Source organism: Rhinatrema bivittatum, chromosome 16 (genome assembly GCF_901001135.1).
Source record: "Rhinatrema bivittatum chromosome 16, aRhiBiv1.1, whole genome shotgun sequence".
In the NCBI taxonomy this organism is placed as follows: Eukaryota; Metazoa; Chordata; class Amphibia; order Gymnophiona; family Rhinatrematidae; genus Rhinatrema; species Rhinatrema bivittatum.
Genome location: NC_042630.1, coordinates 46,345,477 through 46,360,837, shown reverse-complemented (window position 1 = coordinate 46,360,837; position 15,361 = coordinate 46,345,477). Strand labels below are relative to the sequence as shown.

The following is a 15,361-nucleotide window of genomic DNA, read 5'->3' as shown; positions in this document are numbered from 1 at the left end:
TCGGATATATTTAAAAAAGTTTTTACTGTGAGTTTTTGCCTCTACAGCCAACTTCTTTTCAAATTCTCTCTTAGCCTGTCTTTTCAATGTCTTACATTTAACTTGCCAATGTTTATGCTTTATCCTATTTTCTTCTGTTGGATCCTTCTTCCAATTTTTGAATGAAGATCTTTTGGCTAAAATAGCTTCTTTCACCTCCCCTTTTAACCATGCCGGTAATCGTTTTGCCTTCTTTCCACCTTTCTTTATGTGTGGAATACATCTGGACTGTGCTTCTAGAATGGTATTTTTTAACAATGACCACGCCTCTTTGACATTTTTTACTTTTGTAGCTGCTCCTTTCAGTTTTTTTCTAACAATTTTTCTCATTTTATCAAAGTTTCCCTTTTGAAAGTTTAGCACGAGAGCCTTGGATTTGCACACTGTTCCTTTTCCAGTCATTAAATCAAATTTGATCATATTATGATCACTATTGCCAAGTGGCCCCACCACCGTTACCTCTCTCACCAAGTCCTGTGATCCACTGAGAATTAGATCTAAAATTACTCCCTCTCTCGTCGGTTCCTGAACCAATTGCTCCACAAAGCTATCATTTATTCCATCCAGGAAAGTTATCTCTCTAGCGTGACCCGATGATACATTTACCCAGTCTATATTGGGGTAATTGAAGTCTTCCATTATTACTGCACTACCAATTTGGTTAGCTTCCCTAATTTCTCTTAGCATTTCACTGTCCATCTCACCATCTTGACCAGGTGGACGGTAGTATATCCCTATCACTGTAGTCTTCCCTGATACACAAGGGATTTCTACCCATAAAGATTCAATTTTGTATTTAGTCTCATGCAGGATGTTTATCCTGTTGGACTCTATGCCATCCCGGACATAAAGCGCCACACCTCCTCCCGAGTGCTCCTCTCTGTCATTGCGATATAATTTGTACCCCGGTATAGCACTGTCCCATTGGTTATCCTCTTTCCACCATGTCTCTGAGATGCCAATTAAGTCTATGTCATCATTTACTGCTATACATTCTAATTCTCCCATCTTACTTCTTAGACTTCTGGCATTAGCATACAAACATTTCAAAGTTTGTTTTTTGTTTGTATTTTTATTCTGCTTTTTAATTGATAGGGATAAGTTAGAATTTTTTAGCTCAGGTGAGTTTTTAGTTACAGGCACTAGGACTACTTTTCTTATTATTGGAACCTCACTGTCGGGATGCCCTAATTCTAATGCATCATTAGTATCCTTTAAAGATACCTCTCTCCGAACCATGCGCTACTGAGCGACTGTCGGCTTTCCCCTTTGTTCTAGTTTAAAAGCTGCTATATCTCCTTTTTAAAGGTTAGCGCCAGCAGTCTGGTTCCACCCTGGTTAAGGTGGAGCCCATCCCTTCGGAAGAGACTCCCCCTTCCCCAAAAGGTTCCCCAGTTCCTAACAAAACTGAATCCCTCTTCCTTGCACCATCGTCTCATCCACGCATTGAGAATCCAGAGCTCTGCCTGCCTCTGGTGACCTGCGCGTGGAACAGGGAGCATTTCAGAGAATGCTACCCTGGAGGTTCTGGATTTAATCTTTCTACCTAAGAGCCTAAATTTGGCTCCAGAACCTCCCTCCCACATTTTCCTATGTCGTTGGTGCCCACGTGTACCACGACAGCCGGCTCCTCCCCAGCACTGTCTAAAATCCTATCTAGGTGATGCGTGAGGTCCGCCACCTTCGCACCAGGTAGGCATGTTACCAGGCGATCCTCACGCCCACCAGCCACCCAGCTATCTACATTCCTAATAATCGAATCACCAACTATGATGGCCGACCTAACCCTTCCCTCCTGGGCAGTAGGCCTTGGGGAGATATCCTCAGTGCGAAAGGACAATGCATCACCTAGAGAGCGGGTCCTTGCTACAGGATCCTTTCCTGCTACACCTGGTTGGTGCTCTCCCATTATGAGACCTTCTTCCTCCAAGGCAGCACCAGGGCTGCCAGTCTGAAGTTGGGACTGGACTACTATGTCCCTGAAGGTCTCATCTATATACCTCTCTGTCTGCCTCAGCTCCTCCAGGTCTGCCACTCTAGCCTCCAGAGATCGGACTCGTTCTCTGAGAGCCAGGAGCTCTTTGCATCGCATGCACATGTACAACTTCTCACCGGTGGGTAAAAATCATACATGTGACACTCGATGCAAAAGACTGGGAAGCCCCCCTCTTGCTGCTGGACTGCTGCCTTCATCTCAATTTTGATCAGTTCCTTGTTAAGTTTTAGGTTGCAATGGGAGTAGGAATGTGTCTAACTTCCTTTAAATGTATTAGTGAATTCACTATGTGTCTGGTAGTGGCCTACCGGGGTCTGATCGAATTCTCAATAAAGTTTTTGTTGATGTTTTTTTTTTTTTTTTGTGAAAGTGGCACCTGCCTATAAATTAAGGGATGAGCTAGGGGTGGGTGGGCGAGAGGTTACCGATTTCTAATGGCACCACCCATGTTATTTATGAACTATGTTTTACTTTTTTATAGGTGCCCATCTGTAAACCATTATGATGGTGAATTACTTAATGACGGTATATAAAAACTCTTAAATAAAATAAAATAAATAAAGCTTGGGATGGGCACAGAGGATCCTCAGATGTGGGGGAGTAAGGGGTAAAGCCTGGGACAGGCACAGAGGATCCTCAGATGTGGGGGAGTAAGGGGTAAAGCCTGGGATGGGTGCAGAGGATCCTCAGAGGTGGGGGGGGTGAGGGGTAAAGCCTGGGATGGGTGCAGAGGATCCTCAGAGGTGGGGGGGTGAGGGGTAAAGCCTGGGATAAGCACAGAGGATCCTCAGAGGTGGGGGAGTGAGGGGTAAAGCCTGGGATGGACACAGAGGATCCTTAGAGGTGGGCGAGTGAGGGGTAAAGCTTGGGATGGGCACAGAGGATCCTCAGAGGTGGGGGAGTAAGGGGTAAAGCCTGGGACAGGCACAGAGGATCCTCAGAGGTGGGGGAGTAAGGGGTAAATCCTGGGACAGGCACAGAGGATCCTCAGAGGTGGGGGAGTAAGGGGTAAAGCCTGGGACGGGTGCAGAGGATCCTCAGAGGTGGGGGAGTAAGGGGTAAAGCCTGGGATGGGCACAGAGGATCCTCAGAGGTGGGGGAGTGAGGGATAAAGCATGGGACAAGCACAGAAGATCCTCAGAGGTGGGGGAGTAAGGGGTAAAGGCTGGGACGGGTACAGAGGATCCTCAGAGGTGGAGGAGTGAGGAGGTAAAGCCTGGGTTAGGCACAGAGGATCCTCAGAGGTGGGGGAGTGAGGGGTAAAGCCTGGGATAAGCACAGAGGATCCTCAGAGGTGGGGAGGAGGAGGTGTATGGGAGAGAGATAAGAAAGGAGGAAATGGAGGAGGAGAGGGGAGATGGGTAGATGTGGTGAGAAAGAAGTGATGGAGGAGATGGAGAGAAGGGACAGTGTAAGAATGAAGGAGAGGGGGATTAGACTAGAGAAGGAGGAAGGGAAGAAGAGAACAGGGAAAGAGAAGAAAGAAAAGAAAACAGAGGGAGAAGTGATGAGTGAGTGAGGAGGAGAGGGCCCCTGTGTGAGAAGATGGAGAGAAACAGGAAGAAGAGAAAGGAGGGGGCAGGCCCGATCACTCAGTGTCAGTGAATCTGGTTCCCAGTTCAATCCCCATGTGGGATCTTTGCTCCCGGCTGTGCTGGCGCTGGGTTTGCCACCCATGCAGGACTCCCAGCTCAGGAGGGTGTATGGTGCCAGGGTCATCGTTAAGGATCACTCCTGGTGGCTCATGGGGCCAGGATCCCAACCCTGGTTCTGATTGAGCTGACAGTAAAAGGAGAGAAAAGGAACTAAGGGGGCCAAAAAGGAAAAAAAAAAAAAAACACGAGAGAGACAGAGCCATGGATATAAAGAAGCAGGGAACAAGAGATCTGGAGTGAGGGGAGAGGGGGTGATGGGGAGGAGGTGAGGGGAGCTCACCTGCTGAGTGACTTGGAGAAGAATCATTCTGCCGAGTCCCACACCCTGGGACAGATGAGTTCCCCAGAGGTTTCCTGCACCTTGTATGGGTGTCGTCCTGATTACACAGGAATCCTGCTAACAAGAAGAGTGGCCTCCTGCTTGTTTAAATCATAATCACTGCTTTCGCTACACGTTAAATACATGTTACATGCATGATTTTGGGATACAGCACTTACCGAAAATGCTCAGGACAATCACAGCCAGGAGCAGAACAACATTAAGGACCCCGCTTATTCTGAAAGCCGGACGATACCAGTGCGGGATGTGTGGCTTGGCTGGAAAAACAATGAAAAGGTTTGAGAAAGATGTTAGAGGTAAGTGGGGGAGGTAAGTGACACGGTGAACCCAGATACTTAATCCCGGGCACCGTCCCCAAATTTTACTTGCCTCTTAGCTCAACCGTTGGAAATCGGGCTTAAATTGCAGCCAACGTGTGGAGGCTCGACTGACAATTTACATTTTGCCTGCTTGTGTGGTTATGAGTACCAGATCGGCAAAGAAAGAAAAAAGTTCACTGCGTCTCACAGTATCCAAAATGGCATCCGGCAAGGAAAACCTCTCCCAAGCAGAGCTGAACTCTTCACAAGTGGCGACATTGACCACCTCCGTCATAGCAGCTCTGAATGGGCATTTTGATTCCCTCTCAGGGACCTATACAGGGGCAAGCTCACCTCCCTTTCTCTGCTGACCATTCCTCTCCCTATGCAGCCAAGCAACTTTCTGGCTTTTACCATCGCTTTATCCACTTATCTGTGGGGTCACCTTAAGATCATCAGAAACTATCACCCCCAGATCCTGCTCTTTTTTTTTGTGCTTAGAAGTATCATAAAAGTTGGATATAAATAATTTTTAAAAAACACACCAAAGTTGATTGTCACACACAAGTGAAACAGGGTAATTTTACCCCTACTAAGGGGATTATTTTACAATGGCTCCTTGGAGCCTCATTAATCCATTTTGACGTGGTTAGATCCGTTTCACTGGACGGCAGGCACAAGATGGCACCTGCCATCCATTGTTCCTACCATGTGACAGGGGCCGACCAATGGCACCGGTAGCCCCTGTGACATAGTAAGGTCAAAGGCTATCGGCGCCATTTTGAATACCGGCAGCCGACGGCGTGACTGTAGTAGATGGCTCCCGGACCCCACTGGACCACCAGGGAGTTTGGCAAGTCTTGGGAGGTCAGGAGGGTGGGGGTTTTGTTTAAATTTGCTTCTTTTGACGGCCAAATAATTCGGTGAAGATTTGTTGTTGTTCCAGAGAGGAAAAGGAAGGGGGGAGAGGGAGGAGCAGATGGAGAGAGTTTCATAATCAGAATTATTAAATAGAAACAGGACTGAAAATAATAGAATCACTAATATCTCCAAACATACATTAAACAAAGATGAGTTGTCTATTTTGAACAAAGGTCTCTCATTTGTTCCTACATTAAAGTATAACACCTTCAATACTAGAGTAGACCTTTTTAAATTTATTAGAAAGCATAAGATTATGGACCTATTTTCCAACAAAGAGCACAAGTACTGAGTTTTCTGTAGTCAAACCAAATGGAACTACTAATCCAGTCATCCACACTTATGAAAAACTAGTACTACAAGATCTGGCTAAGAAAGAAAAGCAAAAACCTAAACTCTTTTTTAACATTACCAAATACGAAAGGGCAGCCATGAATGACTTAAGAAATGATTTGGATATGGTCACCAAACAGGCTGATAAGGTTGTGGCATAGTCATCATGGATCGTACACAATATATTACTGAAGTAAACAGACAACACAATTTACTCCATGATTACCAAAGATCCCACTAAAGATATTAAACAAGAGATAGACTCCATCCGATATATTGAAAATACAGCTGGATACATTACAAAAAAGGAAATTGAATTTCTGACCATGAATCATCCGATTATGCCCACCATATACACATTACAAAAAATACACATAGAAAAATAACATAGAAATGACGGCAGAAGAAGACCAAACGGCCCATCTAGTCTGCCCAGCAAGCTACGCACTTTATCCATTTTTTCCCCTTTTTTTTCTCTCCCACCTGTTACTATTGGCTTCCAGTACCCTCCAGCCCTAATTCCCCTCCACCCCACCACCAATTTAGAGAGCAGCGCCGTATCTGCATCCAAGTGAACGTCCAGCTCAATTAGGCAGATCCTTGACAGAGCCACCAGGCAGACCTATTATCTCCCCAATAGGCTCCTTATTAGAACCTATATCAAATTTTATTGACGTTTTTCTTAGACCCCTGGTCCCTCTCATCCCCTCATATTTCAGAGATTCTTCACATGTTATTAAAATACTAGAGGATCTCAAAATTCCGAATAATGATATACGAACATAAGAACATAAGAAAATGCCATACTGGGTCAGACCAAGGGTCCATCAAGCCCAGCATCCTGTTTCAAACAGTGGCCAATCCAAGCCATAAGAACCTGGCAAGTACCCAAAAACTAAGTCTATTCCATGTAACCATTGCTAATGGCAGTGGCTATTCTCTAAGGGGCGGATTTTAAAAGGCGCGCGAATAGCCTACTTTTGTTTGCGCTCCAGGCGCAAACAAAAGTACGCTGGATTTTAGTAGATACGCGCGGAGCCGCGCGTATCTGCTAAAAACCTGGATCGGCGCGCGCAAGGCTATCGATTTTGTATAGCCGGCGCGCGCCGAGCCGCGCAGCCTACCCCCTGTTCCCTCCAAGGCCGCTCTGAAATCGGAGCGGCCTTGGAGGGAATCCTCTAACGCCCTCCCCTCACCTTCCCCTCCCTTCCTCTACCTAACCCACCCCTCCGGCCCTGTCTACACCCCCCCTTACCTTTCTCCGGGGATTTACGCCTCCCGGAGGGAGAAGTAAATCCCCGCGCGCGAGCGGGCCTCCTGCGCGCCGGGCCGCGACCTGGGGGCGGGTACGGAGGGCGTGGCCACGCCCGGACCGCCCCGGGCCGTAGCCACGCCCCCGTACCCGCCTCCAAAACGCTGCCGACACGCCCTCGAAACGCCGCGACGACCGGGCCCGTCCCCCGACACGCCCCCGACATGCCCCCCTCGGAGAACCCCGGGACTTACGCGAGTCCCGGGGCTCTGCGCGCGCCGGGAGGCCTATGTAAAATAGGCTTCCCGGCGCGCAGGGCCCTGCTCGCGTAAATCCGCCAGGTTTTGGGCGGATTTACGCGAGCAGGGCTCTGAAAATCCGCCCCTAAGTGAACTTAATAGCAGGTAATGGACTTCTCCTCCAAGAACTTATCCAATCCTTTTTTAAACACAGCTATACTAACTGCACTAACCACATCCTCTGGCAACAAATTCCAGAGTTGTGCGTTGAGTAAAAAAGAAATTTCTCCGATTACTTTTAAATGTGCCCCATGCTAACTTCATGGAGTGTCCGCTAGTATTTCTACAATCCGAAAGAGTAAATAACCGATTCACATCTACCCGTTCTAGACCTCTCATGATTTTAAACACCTCTATCATATCACCCCTCAGTCGTCTCTTCTCCAAGCTGAAAAGTCCTAACCTTAACCTCTTTAGTCTTTCCTCATAGGGGAGTTGTTCCATTCCCCTTATCATTTTGGTAGCCCTTCTCTGTACCTTCTCCATCGCAATTATATCTTTTTTGAGATGTGGCGACCAGAATTGTACACATTATTCAAGGTGCGGTCTCACCATGGAGCGATAAAGAGGCATTATGACATTTTCCGTTTTATTCACCATTCCCTTTCTAATAATTCCCAACATTCTGTTTGCTTTTTTGACTGCCGCAGCACACTGTACTGACGATTTCAATGTGTTATCCACTATGACACCTAGATCTCTTTCTTGGGTTGTAGCACCTAATATGGAACCTAACATTGTGTATTTATAGCATGGGTTATTTTTCCCTATATGCATCACCTTGCACTTATCCACATTAAATTTCATCTGCCATTTGGATGCCCAATTTTCCAGTCTCACAAGGTCTTCCTGCAATTTATCACAATCTGCTTGTGATTTAACTACTCTGAACAATTTTGTGCCTTCTGCAAATTTGATTATCTCACTCGTCGTATTTCTTTCCAGATCATTTATAAATATATTGAAAAGTAAGGGTCCCAATACAGATCCCTGAGGCACTCCACTGTCCACTCCCTTCCACTGAGAAAATTGCCCATTTAATCCTACTCTCTGTTTCCTGTCTTTTAGCCAGTTTGCAATCCACGAAAGGACATCGCCACCTATCCCATGACTTTTTACTTTTCCTAGAAGCCTCTCATGAGGAACTTTGTCAAACGCCTTCTGAAAATCCAAGTATACTATATATACCGGTTCACCTTTATCCACATGTTTATTAACTCCTTCAAAAAAGTGAAGCAGATTTGTGAGGCAAGACTTGCCTTGGGTAAAGCCATGCTGACTTTGTTCCATTAAACCATGTCTTTCTATATGTTCTGTGATTTTGATGTTTAGAACACTTTCCACTATTTTTCCTGGCACTGAAGTCAGGCTAACCGGTCTGTAGTTTCCCGGATCGCCCCTGGAGCCCTTTTTAAATATTGGGGTTACATTTGCTATCCTCCAGTCTTCAGGTACAATGGATGATTTTAATGATAAGTTATAAACTTTTACTAATAGGTCTGAAATTTCATTTTTTAGTTCCTTCAGAACTCTGGGGTGTATACCATCCGGTCCAGGTGATTTACTACTCTTCAGTTTGTCAATCAGGCCTACCACATCTTCTAGGTTCACCGTGATTTGATTCAGTCCATCTGAATCATTACCCATGAAAACCTTCTCCATTACGGGTACCTACCCAACATCCTCTTCAGTAAACACCGAAGCAAAGAAATCATTTAATCTTTCCGCGATGGCCTTATCTTCTCTAAGTGCCCCTTTAACCCCTCGATCATCTAACGGTCCAACTGACTCCCTCACAGGCTTTCTGCTTCGGATATATTTAAAAAAGTCTTTACTGTGAGTTTTTGCCTCTACAGCCAACTTCTTTTTAAATTCTCTCTTAGCCTGTCTTATCAATGTCTTACATTTAACTTGCCAATGTTTATGCTTTATCCTATTTTCTTCTGTTGGATCCTTCTTCCAATTTTTGAATGAAGATCTTTTGGCTAAAATAGCTTCTTTCACCTCCCCTTTTAACCATGCTGGTAATTAGGGATGTGCAGAGCAAAAGTTTATGTTCATAAGTCCATAAGTCGAAAGGGGGGGTCAATTTCGGTCAATATGGACATATGGAGAATTCCATAAGTTGAGTCTATGTCCATACGTGCAAATAAAAATTTAAACCCCTCACCCAACTTAATCCCCCTCCCCCCAAGACTTACCAAAACTCCCTGGTGGTACAGCAGGGAGTCAGGACGCCATTTCTGAACTCCTTTGCGAGGAGCACGTGACGTCGGCGTCACGTCAGAGTGACGCGGCGTCACGTGATTCCCCGCGCAATCGCTCCGGGACCCTCGTTGCACCCAAAAGGAACTTTTGGCCAGCTTGGGGGGGGTCAGGAGGCCCCCCCAAGCTGGCCAAAAGTTCCTTTTGGGTGCAACGAGGCCCGGAGCGATCGCACGGGGAATCACGTGATGCCGCGTCACTCCGACGTGACGCGGTGTCACGTGATTCCCCGCGCGATCGCTCCGGGGGACCCTCGTTGCACCCAAAAGGAACTTTTGGCCAGCTTGGGTGGGTCAGGACCCCCCAAGCTGGCCAAAAGTTCTTTTTGGGTGCAACGAGGATCCCGGATCGATCGCGCGGGGAATCATGTGACGCCGCGTCACTCCGACATGACGCCGACGTCACGTGCTCCTCGCAAAGGAGGTCAGAAATGGCTCCTGACTCCCTGCTGTTCCACCAGGGAGTTTTGGTAAGTCTAGGGGGGGGGGATTAAGGAGGGTGAGGGGTTTAAATTTTTATTTAGGATCAACAATCGCGATTTCCAACTTATTCAACATAGCTATGTTGAATAAGTTGGAAATCCGATCGTTTTCGCCTCATCACTTTTTTAAGTTAAAAAAAAAAAAGTTGCGTTTTACATTTAAGTTCAAAACGAATGCACACCCCTACTGGTAATCGTGTTGCCTTCTTTCCACCTTTCTTAATGTGTGGAATACATCTGGACTGTGCTTCTAGAATGGTATTTTTTAACAATGACCACGCCTCTTTGACATTTTTTACTTTTGTAGCTGCTCCTTTCAGTTTTTTTCTAACAATTTTTCTTATTTTATCAAAGTTTCCCTTTTGAAAGTTTAGCACGAGAGCCTTGGATTTGCACACTGTTCCTTTTCCAGTCATTAAATCAAATTTGATCATATTATGATCACTATTGCCAAGCGGCCCCACCACCGTTACCTCTTTCACCAAGTCCTGTGCTCCACTGAGAATTAGATCTAAAATTGTTCCCTCTCTCGTCGGTTCCTGAACCAATTGCTCCATAAAGCTATCATTTATTCCATCCAGGAACGTTATCTCTCTAGCGTGACCCGATGATACATTTACCCAGTCTATATTGGGGTAATTGAAGTCTCCCATTATCACTGCACTACCAATTTGGTTAGCTTCCCTAATTTCTCTTAGCATTTCACTGTCCGCCTCACCATCTTGACCAGGTGGACGGTAGTATACCCCTAACACTATAGTCTTCCCCGACACACAAGGGATTTCTACCCATAAAGATTCAATTTTGTATTTAGTCTCATGCAGGATGTTTATCCTGTTGGACTCTATGCCATCCCAGACATAAAGTGCCAAACCTCCTTCCGAGTGCTCCTCTCTGTCATTGCAATATAATTTGTACCCTGGTATAGCACTGTCCCATTGGTTATCCTCTTTCCACCATGTCTCTGAGATGCGAATTAAGTCTATGTCATCATTTACTGCTATACATTCTAATTCTCCCATCTTACTTCTTAGACTTCTGGCATTAGCATACAAACATTTCAAAGTTTGTTTTTTGTTTGTATTTTCATTCTGCTTTCTAATTGATAGGGATAATTTAGAATTTTTTAGCTCAGGTGAGTTTTTAGTTACAGGCACTTGGACTACTTTTCTAATTATTGGAACCTCACTGTCGGGATGCCCTAATTCTAATGCATCATTAGTATCCTTTAAAGATACCTCTCTCCGAACCATGCGCTGCTGAGCAACTGTCAGCTTTCCCCTTTGTTCTAGTTTAAAAGCTGCTCTATCTCCTTTTTAAAGGTTAGCGCCAGCAGTCTGGTTCCACCCTGGTTAAGGTGGAGCCCATCCCTTCGGAAGAGACTCCCTCTTCCCCAAAAGGTTCCCCAGTTCCTAACAAAACTGAATCCCTCTTCCTTGCACCATTGTCTCATACACGCATTGAGAATCCGGAGCTCTGCCTGCCTCTGGTGACCTGCGCGTGGAACAGGGAGCATTTCAGAGGTTCTGGATTTAATCTTTCTACCTAAGAGCCTAAATTTGCTTCCAGAACCTCCCTCCCACATTTTCCTATGTCGTTGGTGCCCACATGTACCACGACAGCTGGCTCCTCCCCAACACTGTCTAAAATACTATCTAGGTGATGCGTGAGGTCCGCCACCTTCGCACCAGGTAGGCATGTTACCAGGCGATCCTCATGCCCACCAGCCACCCAGCTATCTACATTCCTAATAATCGAATCACCAACTATGACGGCCGCCCTAACCATTCCCTCCTGGGCAGTAGGCCTTGGGGAGATATCCTCAGTGCGAAAGGATAATGCATCACCTGGAGAGCAGGTCCTTGCTACAGGATCCTTTCCTGCTGCTAAACCTGGTTGGTGCTCTCTCATCATGAGACCTTCTTCCTCCAAGGCAGCACCAGAACTGCCAGTCTGAAGTTGGGACTTGATTACTATGTCCCTGAAGGTCTCATCTATATACCTCTGTGTCTGCCTCAGCTCCTCCAGGTCTGCCACTCTAGCCTCCAGAGATCGGACTCGTTCTCTGAGAGCCAGGAGCTCTTTGCATCGCATGCAAATGTACAACTTCTCACCGGTGGGTAAAAATCATACATGTGACACTCGATGCAAAAGACTGGGAAGCCCCCCTCTTGCTGCTGGACTGCTGCCTTCATCTCAATTTTGATCAGTTCCTAGTTACATTTTAGGTTGCTATGGGAGTAGGAATGTGTCTAACTTCGTTTAAATATATTAGTGAATTCACTATGTGTCTGGTAGTGGCCTACCGGGGTCTGATCGAATTCTCAATAAAGTTTTTGTTGATGTTTGGGTTTTTTTTGTGAAAGTGGCACCTGCCTATAAATTAAGGGATGAGCTAGGGGTGGATGGGCGAGGGGTGGGAGGGATGGGAAATACAAACAGTCTAACTTCAGTTAGTCAGCCTGAGTGACTCACTGCTCCCTTCATTAACAAATGTTGGTCCCTATTCAAACCCAATCACACTACCTCAACACCTTTCCAAGGTGATTAACTGAGCTGAACTATTCAACTTTTTTACTTTTGTATACACTGCTCCTAGCTTATTTCTAGGTTCTGGCTACTTTTGGGTTGTTGTTGTTTTTTTTTTTTTGTGGTTTGTTTGTTTTTTTCAATACAAGCACTCAGTTAGTATTAAATACAAACACTCAACTCTTTAAAAGTTTGGAGAACACTCAGTTCTGCAGACTTTTAGAAATAAACATACTACCTACTGCTTCCTTATTGACTGACTAAAAATACAGTCTAACTTATTTATTCACTGCCTACCTACTGCTACCTTATTGACTGACTAAAAATACAGTCTAACTTGTTTATTCACTGCCTACCTACTGCTAACTTATTGACTGACTATTTAAAAATGCAAACAGTCTAACTTGTTTATTCACTGCCTTTCTGACTATTAAAGGCACAAACACACAAATACACTAAATAATATTCCCAAATAGTTAACTTTGCCCCAATACTTTTAAAAAAGACAATGTCCCAAGCAATAACTTACTGATTTCTTTCAGTCACCAACAAGGTGATCCTCTCCTCTCAGTGTTCCCACTGGAATGTGGTTTACTGAGCTCTTTCCTTCTAGTTTATAATGTGCTTCTATGGTAAATTAGTGCAAAACAATCCCTTAGGAGATGTAGACTTCAGTTAGATTTCCTGAGTGACTCTTCAGTTAGATTTCCTGAGTGACTCACTGCTGTGCTGATTAACAAAGAATAGCACCTATTCACATCAAACACACAACCTTCACACTTAGTTAGTCAGCCTGAGTGACTCACTGCTCCCTTGATTAACAAATGTTGGTCCCTATTCAAACCCACTCACACTACCTCAACACCTTTCCAAGGTGAGTAACTGAGCTGAACTATTCAACTTTTTTACTTTGGTATACACTGCTCCTAGCTTATTTCTAGCCTCTGGCTACTTTTTGGGTTGGGTTTTTTTTTTTTGTTTTTTTTTGTGGTTAGTTTGTTTTTTTCAATACAAGCACTCAGTATTAAATACACTCAACTCTTTAACAGTTTGGAGAACACTCAGTTCTGCAGACTTTTAAAAATAAACACACTACCTACTGCTTCCTTATTGACTGACTAAAAATACAAACAGCACAACTTGTTTATTCACCGCCTACCTACTGCTACCTTATTGACTGACTAAAAATACAAACAGTCTAACTTCAGTTAGTCAGCCTGAGTGACTCACTGCTCCCTTGATTAACAAATGTTGTTCCCTATTCAAACCTAATCACACTACCTCAACACCTTTTCAAGGTGAGTAACTGAGCTGAACTATTCAACTTTTTTACTTTGGTATACACTGCTCCTAGCTTATTTCTAGCTTCTGGCTACTTTTTGGGTGGTTGTTTTTTTTTTTTTGTGGTTTGTTTGTTTTTTTCAATACAAGCACTCAGTATTAAATACAAACACTCAACTCTTTAAAAGTTTGGAGAACACTCAGTTCTGCAGACTTTTAAAAATAAACACACTACCTACTGCTTCCTTATTGACTGACTAAAAATACAAACAGTCTAACTTGTTTATTCCCTGCCTACCTACTGCTACCTTATTGACAGCCCGATCCAGTAAAGTCCGTGGGAGAGCGGACTAATGCCCGCTCTCCCGGCGCGCGCACTGGCCCCTCGCCGGTGCGAGCGATCCAGTATTTAAATTAGGCGACGCGGTGCAAACGAGGAAAAGGAGGCGCTAGGGACACTAGCGCGTCCCTAGCGCCTCCTTTTGGCCTGGAGCGGCGGCTGTCAGCAGGTTTGACAGCCGACGCTCAATTTTGCCGGCGTCGGTTCTCGAGCCCGCTGACAGCCACGGGCTCGGAAACCGGACGCCGGCAAAATTGAGCGTTCGGTTTTCGGCCCGACAGCCCGCGGGCCGAATTCAAAATTTTTTTATTTTTTTTTTTACTTTTTTTTACTTTTGGGGACCTCCGACTTAATATCGCTAAGTGCACAGAAAAGCAGTTTTTACTGCTTTTCTGTGCACTTCCCTGGCGCCGGAAGAAATTAGCGCCGACCTTTGGGCGGCGCTAATTTCTTAGAGTAAAATGTGCGGCTTGGCTGCACATTTTACTTACTGGATCGCTTGGGAATACCTAATAGGGCCATCAACATGCATTTGCATGTTGAGGGCGCTATTAGGTGCCGCGGGTGGGCCGCATGTTTTCCTCCCCTTACTGAATAAGGGGTAAGGGAAAACACGCGTCCAGAGCAGGGTGACAGTGCGCTCCGACGGAGCACACTTTACTGGATCGACCTGTGAGTGACTAAAAATACAAACAGTCTAACTTGTTTATTCACTGCCTACCTACTGCTACCTTATTGACTGACTATTTAAAAATGCAGTCTAACTTGTTTATTCACTGCTTTTCTGACTATTAAAGGCACAAACACACAAACACACTAAATAATATTCCCAAATAGTTAACTTTGCCCCAATACTTTGAAAAAAAGACAATGTCCCAAGCAAAAACCTACTGATTCCTTTCAGCCACCAGCAAGGTGATCCTCTCCTCTCAGTGTTCCCACTGGAATTTCACTATGGATGTGGAGTCCTTGTATACAAACATCCCACAATCAGGTGCATTTTCTTTTGTGGAAGAAAATGTATTACAAAGAAATACACACACATGAATCCCTACACAATTCATTATTGACCTTTAAACATAGCACTTACTAAAATCTATTTCTCATTCAACAAAAAGATATTCATGCAAGTAAAAGGTCTGGCCATGGGTGCTACCATGGCCCCCTCTATTGCTAATCTGTATATGGCAACATTTGAAGAAAGATTCCTTAGCACTCATGCTTATGTAGGTAATATTTTATTATGGAAATGATATATTGATGATGTTTTTATGGTTTGGAAGGGTAACAATGAAGAATTAGCATCATTCCATACTTGGCTGAATAGTCTA

The 15,361-nt window shown here is 44.9% G+C and overlaps 1 protein-coding gene across 1 annotated transcript in view; it reads right to left on the bottom strand.

Moving 5' to 3' along the window:
* LOC115078707 (killer cell lectin-like receptor subfamily F member 1) overlaps window positions 1–15,361 on the bottom strand; it is a 39,822-nt gene that overhangs the window by 18,340 nt on the left and 6,121 nt on the right. The window contains exons 2-3 of the mRNA XM_029581686.1: window positions 4,189–4,287; window positions 3,971–4,084 (exon numbers count right to left, since the gene is read on the bottom strand). Of these exons, the coding sequence (XP_029437546.1) occupies window positions 3,971–4,084; window positions 4,189–4,287 (213 nt within the window). The remainder of the gene's footprint in view (window positions 1–3,970; window positions 4,085–4,188; window positions 4,288–15,361) is intronic.